Source organism: Mastomys coucha, unplaced genomic scaffold (genome assembly GCF_008632895.1).
Source record: "Mastomys coucha isolate ucsf_1 unplaced genomic scaffold, UCSF_Mcou_1 pScaffold11, whole genome shotgun sequence".
NCBI classification, from domain to species: domain Eukaryota; kingdom Metazoa; phylum Chordata; class Mammalia; order Rodentia; family Muridae; genus Mastomys; species Mastomys coucha.
Genome location: NW_022196893.1, coordinates 6643404 through 6662536, shown reverse-complemented (window position 1 = coordinate 6662536; position 19133 = coordinate 6643404). Strand labels below are relative to the sequence as shown.

The window sequence follows — 19133 nt, the reverse complement described above, 5'->3', positions numbered from 1 at the left end:
TGAAAGTCCGAGAGTGTGTGGTTTCATGTGTGTGAGGACCTGCTGAGATTAAAGACTGAGACTCTGCACTCTGGCTCTTGTGTTACTTGGTGTACAGTGCTCTGCCTGGCTCTGGTCCATACTTGTCCCATACCTGCCCAACCTCTTACCTCTTATGTTCAAGCTGTTTGGGCCAGAGACAGAATCTTTTGGGTCCACATTTGTCCACTCTGTCTGCTGTCCCTGCTGTTGTGACCATGTGGAGTACACCTAGGCCCAATCTAGCACTCCTCTTCTCTCTGCCTCTGGAGGGGCACGTCCTCTTTATATTCTGGGATGGTTAGAATATGCGCAGCCAACTGTACTGTGTGGAGTTTTGTCTGCCCATTCCCCTAAAGTCCCTTGTCAGTGCTTGGGTATTGGTGGTCTTGGGACTCTAGTGCTGCAGAAATGTTGAACAAACATCCCCCTATGCCAGATGTTCGTGTGAACAACTAAGTTGAGAAGGTGTACCAAGTATGGCTATCAGTGTTGTTCATCATGATCCTTAGTCATCAGGAAACAATGTAGTCCCTCTCCCTCAAAAGTTTTAGAGACTTTCCTGTGGGACCTGAACAAAAACTGTTACCCGGGGAAGGATGACTTAGCAGTTAAGAGCACTGGCTGAAGATGGTCTTCATTCCCAGCAACCACATGGAAACTCACAACCAGCTGTAAAGGAACTCCAGTTCCAGGATATCTGATGCCCTCTTCTGGTCTCTGGGCATACATGTTCCTGGAGTACAAAAACACCTATACTTTTTTTTTTTTTAAAGAATAAATTTTGTTGTATATCCTTGGGTGTTTATAGGGAACTACCTGCTTCTGCCTTCCCAATGCTGGGGTTGAAGACATTTACTACCACTCTCAGCATAAACTGTCCTATGATGTTGACTCACTACAAGCCTGGCGCCTGAGTTGAACAAACATCCCCCTATGCCAGTCCTTGGCTTCCCCTCACACCTGAAGGGCAGCACTGACCTCTAGGGGGCTCTTGGCTTTCCATAAAGCTGCTCACAGCTGTAATGTAGCCCGTTTGCTCCTCCCTGGGGCAATAGGCCAGGGTAAAGTACAACCTTATCAAGCATTGCAGCCCTTTTAAGTTGTTTTGCCTTTTAGTGCTTCTAGTTGAGCTCCAAAACCTCTAAGAGCCATTCTGAGGGGCAAGCGGCTAGCTGGAGTCCAGGAGACTGACTGGGACTGGTCACCCTGGGGGTGTGCCAGTCGCCTACCTTGCTGGTTTTGAGTCCCTGCAACTACTAGCAGGGTAGGCGGCTCACTCCGCCCACTTCTGTCGGGAAAGGCCCTCCCGCGTGAGTTGGTTCTCTGGACCAGTGCCCTAGGGGGTGGAGTAGGGCGCCATTAGTCCAGAGCCTCTGTACCCCGCGGAATGGAGATGGAGCTGGACGGCGAGGGGCGCATGGTGGTGCGGCCGCTGCTCACCGACCTCTATCAGGCTACCATGGCGCTGGGCTACTGGCGAGCGGGCCGGGCGTGCGAGGCAGCAGTGTTCGAGCTCTTCTTCCGCCACTGCCCTTTCGGAGGCTCCTTCGCCCTGACGGCTGGCCTGCAGGACTGTGTGCGCTTTCTTCGCGCCTTCCGTCTGCAGGATGCAGGTAGTTCCGCTACTGACACCGCTACTCCTCTAGCTGGAAGAACCGCACCACTCCCCCCCCCCCCCCCCCCCCCCCCCCCCCCCCCCCCCCCCGCCACCCCGCTCCCTCTCCTGTGGCCCTGACCTCTGAGGGGACTTTCACTTGCCTGGCCGAGCCCTCCCCTAGACTACATGTGTTCTCTATCGCTCCAGACGTGCAGTTCTTGGCTTCGGTGCTACCACCGGACACTGACCCTGCGTTCTTCGAGCACCTTCGAGCCCTTGACTGCTCTGGGGTTACCGTGCGGGCTCTGCCAGAGGGTTCCCTCGCCTTCCCTGGTGTGAGTGCCCTGCGAGCTGGGTGTGTTAGGGAAGAGTAGGGTGGCTCAGGAGGTCCCACTGTGAGGCTGATCACTCGCCCCGCAGGTGCCGCTTCTGCAGGTGTCCGGCCCTCTCCTTCTGGTACAGTTGCTAGAGACTCCGCTGCTGTGTCTGGTCAGCTACGCTAGGTGAGCGGGGTACCTGAGAGGTACAGGTAATAGAAGCGCACTGGGGCTATCTAAGTCCTCCTGACGAGGCTTTGCGACCCTCACCTGCGTTCTCTTGGCTTGTTACTCTCCACAGCCTCGTAGCCACCAATGCTGCTCGGCTTCGCTTGATTGCAGGGCCAGATAAGAAACTACTAGAGATGGGCTTGCGGCGAGCTCAGGGTCCCGATGGGGGCTTCACGGCCTCAATTTACAGCTACCTGGGTGGTGAGGCCTGGAAGAGGCATAGGTTGGGGAAGGGGAGGTTCCATCATATCGAGAGTCCCCTAAGCCTGCTTGCCTTCTTACCCAGGCTTCAACAGCAGCAGCAATACACTTGCTGGACAACTGAGAGGTGTACCGGTGGCAGGGACCCTGGCCCACTCCTTTGTCACTTCATTTTCGGGTAGTGAGGTACCCCCTGAGCCGGTTAGTACTGTTTTGTTTTGTGTCAGGGTCCCATGTAGCCCAGGTTGGGCTTGAATTCCAGGTCCTTCTGCTCTGTCTTCCATGTGTACTTCCATGTTGGGCCCACTTTACTCTAGAAGACAAAATCCTAAAACCAGCCCTTTCCCCAGCTGGAGTGGGCTGGGCCCTAGGGTGAGCTGAGCCCTGTTATATATTCTGACTGGCAGATATGGGCCTGGGCACTTGATCCAAGGCTGCATTAGAAAACTGGCTTCGAATGGCGTCACCTTTGCCCGGAGGCCATGGCATGCTGGCCACTCCCAGGCTCTACAGTGAACTCTAGAACCATCTTTTACCCATCTCTTTCTACAGATGTTGGCTCCAGCCTCTAGTGAGAGCCCCACAGTGGACCTGCCTGCCAGTGTAAATTTGTGGCTGAAGCGTGTATGCCTCTACTTGGGGCTAGAGGAGCAGGAGCCACACCCAGGGGAACGTGCAGCATTTGTGGCCTATGCACTGGCTTTTCCCCGGGCTTTCCAGGGCCTGCTAGATTCCTACAGTGTACGCAGGTAAGCTGTGAGCATTCTATCAGGGTGGCCTTGGTAGAGCAACTGAGCCCCTGACCCCCTTGTTTTACACGCAGGAGTGGTCTTCCTAATTTCTTGGCAGTAGCCCTGGCACTGGGGGAGCTGGGCTACAGGGCAGTGGGTGTGAGGCTGGACAGCGGTGACCTGCTCCAGCAGGCTAAGGAGATCCGTGGGATCTTTCGGACTGTTGGTGCTCAGTGAGTTCCCCACGAGGGGCGTGGTATGCCTGCTAGAATCTTCCTGTGAGAGTGAGTCCCAGAGAGATGGAACTTGACAAGGAAGGTCTCTCCTGTATCAAGACCATGGGCCTGTTTCAGGGGGCAACTGAGAAAGCCCGGAAGGGAGGGAGGAGTAGGGTAGGACCACCAGGGGCTCCTAGGCCAAGGGTGGGTATGGGCATGGCTAATGGGGACAGAGGGAGCAAGGAAAGAGGCCACCGTAAATCAATCATGTGCATCTGAGGGGTGCTGCCTGTGAATCCATTATGTACAGGTTCCAGGCGCCCTGGCTAGAGTCTGTTCCCATTGCAGTCAGCAACAACATTGATGAGAAGGAGCTGTTGAGGCTAGCCCAGAAGGTAGAGTGGAAGAGGGACCGGTGGTGGATCCCTCTTGGGTGGGGGCTCTTCTGCCAACTGCAGTAGGTGTAGTAGGTAGATGGCCCTGGCACCTGACAGGTGGCAGCGTGGCTCTGTGTCACTGTCACTTCTCCCCACAGGGCAGTGAGGTGAACGTCATTGGCATTGGCACCAATGTGGTCACTTGTCCCAAACAGCCTTCTATGGGCTGTGTCTACAAGGTAAAGACAGTGTTCGGCCCCAGGTGGGACGAGTCTGGAAGATCATGCATGGTAGGGGACGGGGGTGCAGCTATCCAAACAACCTGTCGTTGCAGCTGGTGTCTGTGGGAGGCCAGCCACGAATAAAGCTGACAGAGGACCCTGAGAAGCAAACACTGCCAGGGAGCAAGGCTGCCTTCCGGTTCCTAGGCTCTGACGGTGATCTCCCCTCTCCTTTGTCCTTCTTCAAGTCTCCTGTCCCCTTTTTTTGTTTGTTTGTTTGTTTGTTTGTTTGTTTGTTTGTTTCTTTCTTTCTTTCTTTCTTTCCAAGACAGGGTTTCTCTGTGTAGCCCTGGCTGTCCTGGAACTCACTCTGGAGACCAGGCTGGCCTCAAATGCAGAAATCCGCCTGCCTCTGTTTCCCAAGTGCTGGGATTAAAGGTGTGCACCACCACCGCCCAGCCCTTTGACATGTTTCTTGCCTCTTACACAGGGTCTTTGCTGCTGGACCTACTGCAGTTGGCAGAAGAGCCCCCACCCAAGGCTGGGCAGGAACTGAGGGTTTGGCCCCGGGGGGCCCAGGAGCCCTGCACTGTGAAGCCAACCCAGGTGGAGCCATTGCTGCGACTCTACCTGCAACGGGGACAGGTGACTGCCCCTCACCTGCACCCTCACTTTGGATAAGCTCTGACCAGAAGCCATCATCTCTACCTTCTTTCCCTTCCCCTGCAGCTGTGTGAGCCACTTCCGTCTCTGGATGAGTCCAGAACCTTTGCCCAGCAGTCCCTGAGCCGCCTCTGCCCTATGTATAAGCAGCTGCAGAACCCTGCAGTGTATCCGGTAGGCCTATAGGTGGCTTGCCCTATGTGTCCTATGTCCATCCCCTCCCCCCTCCCCCTCCCTCCCAGCTCCAACCACCCACCCGTATCTCTTTCTTCTCTCTGCAGGTGGCATTGTCGGAGAAGCTCCGGGCACTGGTGGACAGTCTGAGTGCTCGAGGTCCCCTGTGAAAAATCACAAATGATACAACTCTCTTCCCACCACTTGTCAGCCAAGTGTTCACAAATTTCTACTATTCACTTGCGACTTCCAGTGGAGCTGGGGTTAAGAATATGAGGAGATGCAGACCCAGTGAATGAAAAAAAGAAATAAGAGGGAAAGGAAAGGGGCTGGAGAAGTGGATCAGTGGTTAAGAGTGCTGCCTGCTCTTCCAGAAGTCCTGAGGAGTTCAATTCCCAGCAACCACATGGTGGCTAACAACCATCTGTAATGAGATCTGACGCCCTATTCTAGTGTGTCTGCAGACAGCTACAGTGTACTTATATAAATAAAATAAATGAATCTTTTTTTTTAAAAAAAAGGAAAGGACCTGATTCCCCCCCTGGGTGAGTGGAGGAGTTTGTTATAGATATATAGGAGAGCATAGCCAGAGGCAGACACATCTGGGAGAGTCCAGAGAGGTCCTGACCCTGAACCACGTGGGGAGGGGGGAGAGGAAGGGAGAGCTCAGAAAACACAGCAGCCAGGATGCCAAAGGTACAAAAGGGAGTGGGTGACCAAAATACCGGGATTATACAGGGAAGAGCCCCTGGGGGAAGGGTAGCCCAGCCCCTGGCTGGAGAGTTCATGAGAGAGGGTGGGATATGCCAGCCATTTCCTGTGACTAGTAGAGACTCAGGAATGGTGGGAGAACCTGGAGGCCAGGTCTGCTTTGATATGTTAAATAGGCACCTCCTCTTCTTGCTCTGGGTTTGAAACTTAACACCCAGCATGCGGGAAGGTGATCAGGCTGGGCTCTGGGAACCTGGTCTGAATGGAGCAGCAGAGCCACAAGAGACGGGGAAGGTTTCTCTTTATCTGTTTAGAGGACATTATTATGAAAAGCCCTCACCTACTACCAGAAGCAGATAGGGAGGTCCTAAGGTTGAGATGGGGTGTCAGAGTCTAATCATAGCCCCGGGCTCTCATATCCGCCAAGGGCAATGTGCCTATCTCAGGCTTCCAAAGCCAGTCCTGCCTGATCTATCCTCTTTTATAGGCCAATCTGACAGGGTGGGGTGCGTGTCTGGAGCTGCCTGAGCACAGCAAGCTAGACAAGACTCTGAAGAGTGTCGGAGTGTCTTAGGCACTCTACTGTTGTTGTGAGGAGACACCATGACCATGGCAACTCTTGTCAAAGAAAGCATTTAATTGGGGCTTTCTTACAGTTTCAGAGGTTAGTCCATGATCGTCACAGTGGGGACAATGATAGCATACATTTGGGCATGGTAATGGTGACATAGGGGAGAGTTCACATACTGAAAGAGACCCTTGCCTGGGCACTGGTCTTTTGAAACCTCAAAGCCCACTCCCTGGTGACACACTTCCTTCAAAAAGGCCACACCTCCCGATCCTAATCTTCAAACTCCTGGCACTCTTGGGTGACTCAGCATTCAAATGCAGTGAGCCTATGGGGGCCATTCTTTTTTGTGTGTTTGGTTTGGGTTTTTGTTTTTGTTTTTGTTTTTTCCGAGACAGGGTTTCCCTGTGTAGCCCTGGCTGTCCTGGAACTCACTCTGTACACCAGGCTGGCCTTGAACTCAGAAATCCACCTGCCTCTGCCTCCCAAGTGCTGGGATTATCGGCATGCGCCACCACCGCCATGCAAAAAGGAAAAGCACATTCACCAGAAGTAGGGTTCGAACCCACACAGATATAGACCCATTGGCTCTTAAGTCCAATGCCTTAACCACTCAGCCATTCTGGTATCTTATGGGAGCCATTCTTATTCAAACCACCACAAGAGGTTCGTGGCTTGGTGGGAGGCAGAGTTGGGGTTTGGGTAGCCTGAGGTGATGGAGCTGAAGAGGGTGAGGGCCCACCTGCTTGGAATACTTCCTCAAGCACTTCCACCTGCCCCAGTCTCCTGTCAGACTAGTTCATCCAGCTCCCCTGGCTTAGTGCTGGGCAGTGCCTACAGTGTGGCTGGGTGGAGAGTGGGGATTTAGGGTAGAAGCTGGGCCAGCCCTAGGGAGCATGAACCTGGAAAGGCATACAACCGGGCGTCCAGTATACATACACAACCGCCTACACAGACACAGGGAAAACAGTCTCAGAGAAGGAGGGGCTGGACATATAGAGCATGAGACATACCACCTCAGGACTGGCAAGGATGCAGAGGAGCCCACATCAACAATAGTGGGCACTTGCAAACGTACTTAGGAGGCATCACCTGCCTCACCTCTGGTGCTCCACACCCCTAGTATTTCAAGTTCAGGAATGATGACAGTATCTGACCACGCCCATTCTTAGGATATCTGGCTATGCAGTCTAGCCCAGCCCCTGACCTTGCTGGGGCTTCCTCAGAATGATCTAAAACTGTCCTGGACCCCTCTCCCAGGCAAAAGGGGGACAGGCAGTTGGGTTAAAGATCTTCCTCTTCTCGGATAGTGATGGTCCACTATCTCCATGGACACTGGTGGGCAGAGCCAGAGTGTGCAGTGGCCGTGTCCCACTTGGCTCCAGCAGCCTGGGCAGAACCCTTCACCAGCCCATGCTAGGATAGCTCTGTGATTGGACAGCCAATCACTGGCGCACGCTCAGACTCGCATGGAGGTATATACCCACGCCACCACGCCTGTCTGTAGGCCCGCCTGTGGGCCCGCCCGGGGCCTGATTCTAGGTCAGGTCTGGACACAACTTCACTGGAAGAGTGGTGGCAGGTGCCACTGGTAGGAACACTATGGCTGGGGGTGTGTGGGGTCGGGGCCGGGATGGCCCTGTGGGCTGCCTAACTCTGACAGCCCTGGCGGAAGGAATCCGGGCTAATCAGGGGCAGCCGGTGGGACCCTCTTCTACAGGCCCTCAGGCTGAGCCCCAGGAGCTTGGACCCGAGGCTGAGCCCTATATTCAAACACTCACCCCTGCCATTGAGGCCCAGCCTGGGAATGAAGTGGTTGCCCCCACAGCTGGTAGTGAGATCTGTTCCCCACACAATGCCCAGGAGCCAGCCCCCGAGAGACTATACCAGGTGAGTAAGAGGGCGGATGCTGGACGATGTAAGGTTTGGCTGTTAGCTTGGGCGCTAGAAAGACAAGAGGTACAGGTGTATGGGGGTAGGGGGAGGGGCGGGGAGTGGGCATTGGGGAGTACTGAGGGTAAACGGATGGAAAAGATCAAAGATCGTAGGGGAAGAGGGTTTGTCGCCATCTGAGGGATGGGTAGATTAGGGAACTAGGGAGAATAGTTGAGATCGGTGTGAGGACTTCAGAAACTCCATGTTTCATTCTCCCTCATAGGTTTCCCAGTATTCCTGGGAGCAAGGAACCCTTGCAGACCTTGCGTTGTATACAGCTGCATGTCTGGAGGAGGCTGGCTATGCTGGGACCCAGGCAACAGCGCTCACTCTGTCCTCAGCCCTAGAAGCCCGGGGGCAGCGGCTGGAGGACCAGGTTGGCACCTCTCTAGCCCCATCCAGAGAATCCTGCAAGCCCCCCCCCACCCCGTCAACCTCGACCACACTCCCCCTAAAAGTTGCTCTTACTGAGCGTAGGTGGGTGCGGTGCTGGCAAGAGTTTCCTTTCGAGATCCTGGGGCTCTAACTACTGACGTTTGTTCCTTTTCCTCAGGTCCACGGTCTGGTGCGTGGGCTGCTGGCACAGGTGCCTAGCCTGGCAGAGGGGAGACCCCGGAGGGCAGCCCTACGGGTGCTGAGTGCACTGGCTCTGGAGCATGCGCAGGACGTGGTGTGTGCGCTGCTACCCAGTTCGCTACCCCCGGACCGGTAACCCTCCCCGCCCGGCCGCGCTGCCCCACGCGGCTTCCTTCCCCCTTCCCGCTTGATTGCTTGATCATAGGATCGGGTTCCTGCAGCACCGGGCAGTAAGGGAACAGGGCCTCAGAAATCCCCTCCCCTCGACTTTTGCTGGTGTTACAAATCATACCTGGGTTTAGTTTAACTCTTAAACTCTTCTCTCTCCTCCTCCCTCCACGCCCTCCCTCACCCGGGTTTTTTACCTAAAGATGTGGGCGGGATAAGTAAGCACGGTGGCTTGAACACCTAGAAGTCTCTGGCTCTTCGGGTCATTTACCCCCAAAGTTATTTTTGGTTAATTCTTTACAGTAATTAAAAAAAAATACAAAGTAATGTTAGGTCCGTTTCCCAGTAGCTGACACAACAGGGCTCAGTGTAGTCCAGAAGGCTGCTGATCTCTGGGGCTGGCTCTGTTGTCGTCTGCATTTGTTTTCTCTGGGACATGGGATGGTGGAAGGGTAAAGGATGGTTTACTTCTGGAGCCTTTTCTAGCGTCGTAGTCTTGGGCTTTCCTGAGGATTCGGTGCTGCAGCTCCTGTTCACTTACGTGGCCCTTCACCTCCAGGGCGGCCTCTGAGCTGTGGCGAAGCCTAAGTCGGAACCAGCGAGTAAACGGGCAGGTGCTGGTGCAACTGCTGTGGGCATTGAAGGGCGCGGCGGGTCCTGAGTCTGAGGCACTGGCAGTAAGTGGCTTCCAGCAAGTGCCACCAGGGGGCGTGGCCTGGGCACAAGCAGCCAAAGAGTAACTCCCGAGTCGCATTTGTCTGGGATATCCTGTACACATCCAAAATTGGCAGAATTCCAAGGGTGGGCTCATTTGATCTGCAGGCCACCCGCGCTCTTGGTGAGATGTTGGCCGTCTCTGGCTGCGTGGGAGCCACTCGAGGCTTCTACCCTCACCTGCTGCTAGCACTGGTCACACAGCTGCATGAGCTGGCTCAAGGTGCTCATTCCCCCGACAGCCCTAAGGTTTGGGAGCATTCTCACCGAGGGCCACCTCACAGCCATGCCAGGTGAGAAGGTACCCTTGGATTCGTGGGGGAGGGGGGCAGGCCTTCCTCGCCCTCACCGTCCACTACTCAACCGTTCGCACCTCCAGCTGCACAGTGGAGGCCTTAAAGGCTCTGCTCACTGGGGATGGTGGTCGAATGGTGGTCACATGTATGGAGCAAGCAGGAGGCTGGAGGAGACTGGTAGGAGCCCATACGCACCTGGAGGGTGTCCTGCTGCTGGCCAGGTGAGGGGGCATCCCAGGACAGCACAACAGGAGGAAGCTCCCTGCTGGCCAGGTGCGATGGTGGCATGGGGGAGGGGGTGGGGATGAGCCCTTCCAGGCAGAAGAAGAACTCCCTTTTCCCTTACTTCAGTGCCATGGTGGCGCACGCTGATCACCATCTGCGAGGCCTTTTTGCAGACTTGCTCCCCCGGCTACGAAGCGCCAACAACCCGCAGCGCCTCACAGCTATGGCTTTCTTTACTGGGGTGAGCCTGCTTCCCAGAACGGTAGTGAGGGATGACTGTCTGCTCAGACACAGAGATCTGCTGACTCTGTGTCCCTTTGCTTAGCTGTTGCAGAGTCAGTCCACCGCACAGCTCTTACGTGAGGAGGTCATCCTGGAGCGCCTTCGAACTTGGCAGGGTGACCCAGAGCCCACCGTGCGCTGGCTAGGCCTACTTGGCCTTGACCACCTTGCAATGAATCGTGGGAAGGTGCTGACCTGGTAGTGGCGAGAGGTGGCTCCTGGGTAGAGTCTGGAAAGGTCCCGCCACAAGTCCTATCTTTACAGATAAGGCATGTGAACACCTTGTTGCCAGTACTCCTAAGAGCACTGGGCGAAGGTGATGTGCGGCTCGTGGGGGCTGCACTTGGAGCACTGCGGAGACTACTGCTGCAGCCCGGAGCACCTGTGCGACTCCTCAGCTCTGAGCTGCGACCACGCCTCCCACCGCTACTGGATGATGTGAGCAAAATCCTGCCCCGTGGTCCCACTGTGTCCCCCTTGGAATTGTCCACGGACGCTCAGTCCTACCCACAGGCTTTGCCTACGTTCCCCACCCCTGTGCACCTGCCTCCAGACTAAAGCCTAACCTGCAGCTCTGACCAAGCCCCATCCCTTCCTACTCTGCACGGATCTCTTCCATTCTTGCTTCCTTGAGCTCTGACTATATTTTCACACGAAGGCTCGGGACTCGGTCCGTGCTTCAGCAGTGGGACTCCTTGGAACACTGGTGCGGCGGGGCCAGAGGGGACTCCGGTTGGGGCTTCGGGGACCCCTGCGGAAACTGGTGCTGCAGAGTCTGGTGCCGCTGTTGCTGCGCCTACATGACTCCAGTCAGGATGCTGCTGAGGTCAGTGTTCTGTCCCATATCTGACTCATCCAATACCTTTCCTACTTTGTGGCCTCTCTGAAGGTTTCAAGCTAGAGAGACAAGAACCACAAGGACTTTTAGATGCAAGTCTTCCCTTGGGCTGCTATACTAAGCACCTCACCCTGGGCTTTGCTAACCTTTTCCGGCCACCTTCCATTTCTTTCCACCACTTGCCATCTCCTGGACTCCTAACCCTGCTTGCTTCCTCCATTCCAGAGCTCAGAGTGGACACTAGCCCGCTGTGATCAGGCTCTTCGATGGGGCCTGCTGGAGGAGATGGTTACTGTGGCTCACTATGACAGCCCTGAGGCTCTAAGCCGCGTCTGCCACCGCCTGGTTAGTAGAGAACGCATCAGGGCGTCTTCTTCAAAACAGAGTCTCCACCTGAGCTAAACGCGACCACCATTCCATAGCCTTTGTTCACGGTACCTGCTCTAGCCCCTTCTCCATGAAGGACTGATACTTTCATCCTGTCATGAGCATTTGTGTTCCTAGGTTCAGCGATATCCAAACCACGTTCAACATTTCCTGAGTCAGACCCAGGGCTACTTGAGGAGCCCACAGGATACCTTGCGCAGGGCAGCCACTGTGCTAATAGGTGAGGCCAACTTATCCACGTTAGGTTCTGAGAGCTGGGCCAGCCTTTTCTAGGGCTGGGCGGGACCTCACTGTTTTGCTTTGGTACAGGTTTCCTGGTGTATCATACTAGGCCCAAAGGAGTCAGTCAGGACCTGTTGGACTCTCTATTCCAGGGTGAGAACCAGATCTAACATGGATGGGGTAGAGTGCTGGAGAGGTGGAGGGTTCCGGAGAGGAGTCTACAGGACAGAATGGGTGAGGGCGGACCCCAGGCTCCTCTCCCACGCAGCCTGAGTTGCCCCTTTGTGTAGACCTAGGACAGCTGCAGGGCGACCCGGAGTCTGCGGTTTCCTCGGCAGCGCACGTGTCTGCCCAGCAGGTGGCGCTGCTTGCTCGGGCGCAGGTCCAAACACACCGCCCCAACCTCTTCCGCTTCATACGCCACCATTCATACCCTACAAGGCCCCATCCACTCTATGACGATAGTCCATTCCTACGCCGGAGCCTTGTAGGCCGATGGAGCTGCCTTGAACCTCGTTGAGCCAGTCCCAGCATCCAAATTTGGGGTCACTATCCATGTTTGTCGTTCGTCCTCACTATAGCAGATCTGCAGAAGAGGCCTTACTGAAGGGTCATTGTGCGCCTGGTGCTGGCCACTGGTGCCCCTCGACCTGTAACTATTTTCTTTGGGCCTACGATGAGAAAACTGTTGTGTGTCTCTAACATCCGTTCATGCTGGAGAGCACAAGCCAGGATTGCATCTCTGGGTTGAACTATTGAAGCAAGCATTTCACACCCACCAGACTGTGAATGACTATGTCATTACCCAACGCCTTGTCCAGGGCTTTACTGGGGATGGCACGGCTGGATAGACAGGAAGAGTCAGCCACAGGGGTGACCCCACCCCTCCAGGCACTGACACAGGCAGCTTCCTCCACACAGAATGGCTGTCCTCAGGCTCCAGGGAGGCCTCCTCACAAACACAGGGTATGTACAATGTGGTGATGAGTGGGGTGGGGGTGTTTCCCCACACTGGAGTCTCTTGGGGACAAGCATGGGACCCTATTTATTTACATTTGCTTCCCTAGCACCTACATGGAAGGTGTTCAAAATAAATGTGACAACATGGCAGGGGTTGAACATGTGTCTGAGAAACTGGTTGTGATGAGCTGGGCTTGGCACAAGATCTAGCTTGGCTTGAGTTGAGCAAAGCAGTATAGCAGCAAGACCAAAGTCAGGCTAGGGAGGTGGCTCAGTGATTAAGAGCACCTGTTTGTCTCACAGAGGACTGGGATTCTACCCCCCCCCCCCCCCCCCCCCCCCCCCCCCCCCCGCACCCTCATGCATGTGGCCAACAACTCTCTATAACTCCAGTTCTAAGGAACCTGAGGCCCTCTTTTGGCTCCCACAGGCAGTACATGCACATGGTGCATAGACATTCAGGCAAGATATCCATATGCAGAAAATAAAAATACTCCCTCCCCCTTTTAAGGGCTAATGTCAGTCTGAAGGCAGGACTCAAGTTCCAGTAGCTTAGGGCAAATGCCGGTCAGGGCCTGAGTGGGTTCACCTTATGGCAGAGAAACTGCCAAATAGCTTGGATCATAACCCTAACAGGGCCAGAGGTGGTGGTGCAGCTGAGACAAGAGTATCATATGTTCAAGCCAGCCTAGGCAATTAAGTGAGACGGTGTGTTGTAGTTTGAATATGCTTGGCCTAGGGAGCGGCACTAAGACAGAAGTTGGCACGAGGGACTAGGGTATTGCGGTGATAGCCCTGACCATGTTTTTGTCTGTAGGAATCTGGATTTGGGGACTTTGGTTTGGGAAGCAGTAGAATGCTTTACGTGGGGTTTAATGGACCATCCTAGTAGAAAAATGGAAGCAGTTGGTACCGAGGATGATTTTAACTGTGCAGATTTTAATGGAGAAGAATGTTAGTATGTGGCCTAGAAACTGTTTTTGAGATATTTTTGTGAAGATTATGTGGCTTTTTTTTTTTTTTTTGCCATTGTTTGAAGAGTCTGTCTGAGGGATAAGGTGAAGAGATTTAAAATAATTGCTTTGACAAAGATAGTCTCAAAACAGCCTAGTATGAATTCTGTTTCGTGGTTACTGAAGTTCACTTTTATGAAGAGCATTTTAATGAAGAGGAGCAAGCTGAGGAAGGAAAAATACAAAATGTATAGTTCAAATAATAAAGATGCGGGCTAGCTGGATGGTGGTGGTGCACGCCTTTAATCCCAGCGCTTGGGAGGCAGAGGCAGGTGAATTTCTGAGTTTGAGGCCAGCCTAGTCTACAGAGTGAGTTCCAGGACAGCCAGGGCTACACAGAGAAACCCTGTCTCTAAAAACCAAAATTAATTAATTAATTAATTAATTAATATGCAGGCTGGAGAGATGGCTCAGTGATTAAGAACACTGACTGCTCTTCCAGAGGTCCTGAGTTCAATTCCCAGCCACCACATGGTAGCTCACAACCATCTGCAGTGGGGTCTGATGCCCTCTTCTGGTGTGTGTCTGAAGAGGGCAATGGTGTACCCATATACATAAATAAACAAATATTTAAAAAAAGAACTTTAATCCTAGCACTTGGAAGGCAGAGGCAGGCAGATTTCTGAGTTCGAGGCCAGCCTGGTGTACAGAGTGAGTTCTAGGACAGCCAGAGCTACACAGAGAAACCCTGTCTCAAAAAACCAAAAAGAAAAAAAGAAAAAGTTCTGTTGCCCCGCAAGCAACAGAACTCAGCAGCTTTGGCCATGTGGCTCTGGCGTTAGAGTCAAGAATAGAAGGTGTTATTGTGACAGTTCATCCTGGTTAGTGGGAGCTAAGAAATTAGTGGTGATTAAGAAGAGACCAGAATCACTGAGGTGAAACCTTCTGGGAAGTGTTTTCTGAGATGCACCAGGAAGTGAAATAGAACTGAATTCTGTGTTCAAGGAGATAAACAGATTAAGGGAGTGGTGATCTTCGGGCAATATCCCACCTAGCTAAGCTTATTTATTGTTTGTGCTTTCAGTCAAACAAGGAATAATAATGTCATGTTAGGTGTCATTACCTGGATTGTTTTCATTTGGACTTTTAATTTGTAATGAATTACAATCCAGAAACAGAGAGCACAACTGTGATTCAGATCTTGAGACCGGAAGACACAGGATTTTGATCTGGATCTTGAGGCACCATAGCCATTGAAAAGTGTAGTATTAATAATTTAATAATATCTGGGCGGTGGTGGTGCACGCCTTTAATCCCAGCACTTTGGGAGGCAGAGGCAGGTGGATTTCTGAGTTCGGGGCCAGCCTGGTCTACAGAGGTGAGTTCCAGGACAGCCAGAGCTACACAGAGAAACCCTGTCTCGAAAATACCAAAAAAAAAAAAAAAAAGATAAAAAAAAATTAATAAATCCTGGTGCAGGGTTGCTGCCCACCTCAGTGGTTTATGTTCCCAAATGAAAGACATATACATGTAGCCTTTATACTTTAATATGCCTTAAACTGCACAATAGCTGGGCAACGCCTAGCCTTCATGTTGTTAGAATCTCCTCCACCAATAATTCCAAGTTACTACTTACTAATTTCTATGTTCCATCATGGCTGCTCTGGGTCACGTTCTCTTGGTCCCTTTACATGGCTGCTCTGCCTCACTGACCTGCATTCTTCTCTGGCATGGTGTCTGTCCTCCTCCCTGCCTCCTCCTTGAGATCACAAACCCAGGAAAACCTAACCCCCCCCCCCCGACTCTTTCTCTTCTGCTATTGGCTGCTGGCGTCTTTATCTGCCAACCAGAATTAACCAGGGGCAGCTTCCTAGAAGACCTTCTCTGCAAACAGTTTTGGGGGACACAATTAGCGTTAGAATACAAGCAGCTACAGAAAAGCTTTGGCCCAGGCATTGGTGGTACACACCTTTTAATCTCAGCATTCAGGAGGCAGAGCCATGCAGATCTCTGAGTTCAAGGTCAGTCTATAGAGCAAGTTTTCAGGACAGCCAAGCTTAGACACAGAGAGTTGGAAAACAGAAAGCTGGTGGTAATGTAATAGAACAAGGGGACCTTTTGTTCCAGACCCAGCAAGCAACAGAACTCAGCAGCTTCGGCCATGTGGCTCTGGCGTTAGAGTCAAGAATAGAAGGTGTTTTTGTGACAGTTGATCCTGGTTAGCGGGAGCTAAGAAATTAGTGGTGATTAAGAAGAGACCAGCATCACTTCTGGGAAGTGTTTTCTGAGAGCAGAAAGAAGCTGTGTTCTAGAAGTGGCCGAAGTTGTACTCAGGCTGGTAGTCAGTCTTGGTACTGTGTAAGAGTCACCCAGGTGGTACTGGTTTTGGAGGCATGAAGCTTGGCACTATAAGAAGCCAGGGAATGCCCCTGGTGAAAGTGCAACCTTAGTTGCAGTTGATAGCCTGATAGCCCAGGCCTGAAGGGGTCATGCAAAAAAGTTGAAGCCTGGCACCATAAAGGGAGCCTATGAGAGGCTCTTGGTGAAGCCTAGTAGCAGTGAGAAATTCCAGCGTGTTAGAGATGCCAGCACCATGGGATGAATACCAGGAACGGCAGCAGCAGTGGAGTGGAGTCAACCAGAGCCTAGAGTGCTACAGAGGGCAGAGCTGGAGAAGTGACCCAAGCCCTTTGGAGGAGCCCAGAAGATCATGTGTGGATCCCAGACATTGGAACAAGAAGCTGTAATGTTGAAGTTGCCTTGGAGATCCCAAGATGTTAGAGATGCCAGAGCTGTGGGACACCTGTCAAGGAAAGCTGCTAACAGGGAGTGGAACCCGCCCAATAGAATGAATTGTGTTATAGCCAACAAAGGTGAAAGAAGTTTTACATCAGCCATGGAGATTCAGAGTTTGGCGTTTACCCAGCTAGTTTTCGGTCTTGCTTTGGTCCAGTATTTCCTCACTGTGTTCCCTGTGTTTTGGAACAATAATGTGTATCCTGTGCCGTGATAAGTTGAAAGTATGTGATATGCTTATTGATTAAATTTTATAGGGATTACAGTTAAGAGATTGTATGACTCTCAGAAGAGACTTTGAACTTTAAAAAAAAAAGATACATTATATTCAGATAAATTGAAATCATGTAACTTTTCTCATCATAATGCAATAAAAGTTAAAAAATAAAATGTAAAAAAAAAAAGATATGTTATGTATACAGTGTTCTGCCTGAATGTTTGCCTTCAGGCCAGAAGAAGGCACCAGATGTTTATGAACTACTACGTGGTTGCTGAGAATTGAACTCAGACCATCTAAAAGAGCAGCCAGTGCTCTTAACCTCTGAGCCATCTCTCCAGCCTAAACTTTGGATTTTTAAACATTGTTGAAACTGTGATAGATTATGAGGAGTTTTGACATTGGATAGGGTAGACCCTGGAGAAATAAGGCAAAGTAAATAAGATAGACTGACTAAGATAAACTTTTCCTACCTTAAAGCATAGAAGATGAAATTATACATTAAAAGGAAATATGTATTAGTGTTTGCTATTCATAAAAAGACTGGTTCAGATATTTTCTGTCTGGAGTGCTTTAAAACTGCAAATGCTGCCAGCCTAAAGTAGGCTGTCACATAATAAATGTGTTTGCTTTGGCGGAGACATTCTTTAGATTTTTTGAGTTGAAGTTATAGGGCCAATAATAAAAATTAAATTTTTTCTCTTGGTACTTTCTCACTGTGACTGAACTTGTAACCCCACACATGTCCAGAGACAAAAATGATATAAACTGTATATCTTGGATCATCATTAGTCTGTCTTTATTCTATGAAATCTATATAAAGAAAGAAACAGCCGGGCAGTGGTGGCGCACGCTTTTAATCCCAGCACTTGGGAGGCAGAGACAGGCAGATTTCTGAGTTCAAGGCCAGCCTGGTCTACAGAGTGAATTCCAGGACAGCCAGGGCTACACAGAGAAACCCTGTCTCGAAACAAACAAAAACAAACAAACCAAAACAAAAAACAAAAAAAACAAAAAAAAGAAGCAACCTGTTTGCTAGTCAGTCAGAGCTGAAAGATTCCCCTGACCAACTACACCTGACTCCTCCCTCGACGACTCCTTACCCCCTCTTGGGCCACCCTGTCCATAGCCAGGGATCTGGGATGGGGTGTGGGGGTCGGGGCAAGGTTTGGTCTGCCTTGCCTCCTGGTAAGTGTCTCAGTCCTCTCCGTGAGCTGTGCTCGCGGTGCTTCTCCATGGGCCCCGCCTCCATCTTTTCACTTCCGGTGAAGTTTTTCAAAGTTTTTTTTTTTCTCTATTTATAACAGATCTCCCACCCCCATTCTGATTCTTTTTTTCTTTTTTGGTTTTTCGAGACAGGGTTTCTCTGTATAGCCCCAGCTGTCCTGGAACTCACTCTGTAGACCAGGCTGGCCTCGAACTCAGAAATCCACCAGCCTCTGCCTCCCAAGTGCTGGGATTTAAGGCATGGGCCACCACTGCCTGGCTCTAATTCTTTTTTTCTCTCGGCTCTCCCAGAGCCAGTCACCATTGTGACGTTGTCTCATCTAAGGTTACTATTGTTGGGTAAAACACTGTGGCCAAAGCAACTTAGGAGGAATGGATTTATTTCAGATTACACTTCCAAGTAACAGTTCTTCACTGAGGGAAGTCAGGGCCGGAGCTCAAACAGGACAAGAACCTGGAGACAGGAGCTGATGCAGAGGCCATGGAGGGGTGCTACTTACTGGTTGGCTCATCATGGCTTGCTTAGCCTGCTTTCTTAAAGGAGCCAGGACTAAAGAACTAGATCCAGCTATCTATTTAAAGATGCCCAAGGAAGACAAAGGTAGGGAGGTAACCCATTGAATGAAAGGAAACGGAGTGCTGGTGAGATGGCTCAGCAGGTAAGAGTACTGACTGCTCTTCAGAAGGTTCTGAGTTCAAATCCCAGCAACCACATGGTGGCTTACAACCATTCATAATGAGATCTGATGCCCTGTTCTGGTGCGTCTGAAGACAGCTACAGTGTACTTATTGGACTGGAGTAAGCAGGGGCTGAGTGAGCGGGAGCGAGTGAGTGGTGCCGACTGGGGCGAGCAGAGGTCCTAAAAAGTGTCAATTCTCAACAACTAGATGAAGGCTCACAACTATCTGTTACAGCTACAGTGTGTACTCATATGCATGAAATAAATAAATAATTTTTTAAAAGATTTTATTTTTATTTATTTTATGTGTATGAGTACACTGTAGCTGTACAGATGGCTGTAAGCTATCATGTGTGTGGCTGCTGTTGATCTCAGGACCTCTGCCAGCTCCACTCAAAATGGCCCACTCACTCAGGCCTGCTCGCTCTGGCCCCAATCGCTCTGGCATAGTTCACTGTAGCTGTCTTCAGACGCACCAGAAGAGGGCGTCCGATCTCATTACGGGTGGTTGTGAGCCACCATGTGGTTGCTGGGATCCGAACCAGGACCTTTGGAAGAGTAGTCAGTGCCCCCACCCGCTGAGCCATCTCACCAGCCCATAAATAAATCTTAAAAAAAAAAAAAAAA

The 19133-nt window shown here is 51.6% G+C and overlaps 3 protein-coding genes and 1 non-coding gene across 10 annotated transcripts in view; 3 read left to right on the top strand and 1 right to left on the bottom strand.

The window, feature by feature from the left end:
- Eef1d (eukaryotic translation elongation factor 1 delta) overlaps positions 1 to 1166 on the top strand; it is a 15869-nt gene extending 14703 nt beyond the window's left edge. The window contains exon 8 of the mRNA XM_031359353.1: positions 1138 to 1166. Coding sequence (XP_031215213.1) covers positions 1138 to 1166 — 29 coding nt within the window. The remainder of the gene's footprint in view (positions 1 to 1137) is intronic.
- On the top strand, positions 1156 to 5138 carry Naprt (nicotinate phosphoribosyltransferase). 3 transcript variants are annotated; one of them, XM_031357912.1, is made up of 13 exons: positions 1156 to 1634; positions 1826 to 1953; positions 2039 to 2121; positions 2237 to 2367; positions 2453 to 2568; positions 2920 to 3116; positions 3191 to 3331; positions 3627 to 3711; positions 3852 to 3932; positions 4028 to 4130; positions 4405 to 4559; positions 4644 to 4751; positions 4859 to 4954. In XM_031357912.1, exons 1-13 carry the CDS (start codon positions 1409 to 1411, stop codon positions 4919 to 4921), a joined length of 1617 nt encoding a protein of 538 aa, XP_031213772.1. In that variant the 5' UTR covers positions 1156 to 1408; the 3' UTR covers positions 4922 to 4954. The 3 variants fall into 3 exon arrangements, with proteins under 3 accessions (XP_031213772.1, XP_031213773.1, XP_031213774.1); XM_031357913.1 differs by having other exon boundaries at positions 1329 to 1634; positions 2054 to 2121; positions 4859 to 5137; XM_031357914.1 differs by lacking the exons at positions 2039 to 2121; positions 2237 to 2367; positions 2453 to 2568 and having other exon boundaries at positions 1329 to 1634; positions 4859 to 5138.
- Positions 5139 to 6574: 1436 nt separating this feature from the next.
- Trnal-uaa lies at positions 6575 to 6657 on the bottom strand. The gene has a single exon. It is a non-coding gene; the product is annotated as a tRNA-Leu (tRNA).
- A 935-nt stretch (positions 6658 to 7592) lies between these two features.
- Mroh6 (maestro heat like repeat family member 6) overlaps positions 7593 to 19133 on the top strand; it is a 20375-nt gene continuing 8834 nt past the window's right edge. For 2 of the 5 annotated variants that reach the window (XR_004112129.1, XR_004112116.1), the window contains exons 1-14: positions 7593 to 7920; positions 8189 to 8341; positions 8519 to 8673; positions 9269 to 9386; positions 9532 to 9716; positions 9803 to 9940; positions 10071 to 10185; positions 10270 to 10413; positions 10491 to 10664; positions 10885 to 11052; positions 11290 to 11409; positions 11569 to 11671; positions 11761 to 11826; positions 11964 to 12639. Coding sequence is in view for 1 of the 5 variants with exons in the window: in XM_031346423.1 (XP_031202283.1) it covers positions 7633 to 7920; positions 8189 to 8341; positions 8519 to 8673; positions 9269 to 9386; positions 9532 to 9716; positions 9803 to 9940; positions 10071 to 10185; positions 10270 to 10413; positions 10491 to 10664; positions 10885 to 11052; positions 11290 to 11409; positions 11569 to 11671; positions 11761 to 11826; positions 11964 to 12193 (2157 nt within the window). In the remaining 4 variants the exon portion in view is untranslated. Of the gene's footprint in view, positions 7921 to 8188; positions 8342 to 8518; positions 8674 to 9268; positions 9387 to 9531; positions 9717 to 9802; positions 9941 to 10070; positions 10186 to 10269; positions 10414 to 10490; positions 10665 to 10884; positions 11053 to 11289; positions 11410 to 11568; positions 11672 to 11760; positions 11827 to 11963; positions 12782 to 15713; positions 16299 to 19133 lie in introns of those variants that run through there. The other 3 variants (XR_004112133.1, XM_031346423.1, XR_004112136.1) reach the window with 3 other exon arrangements.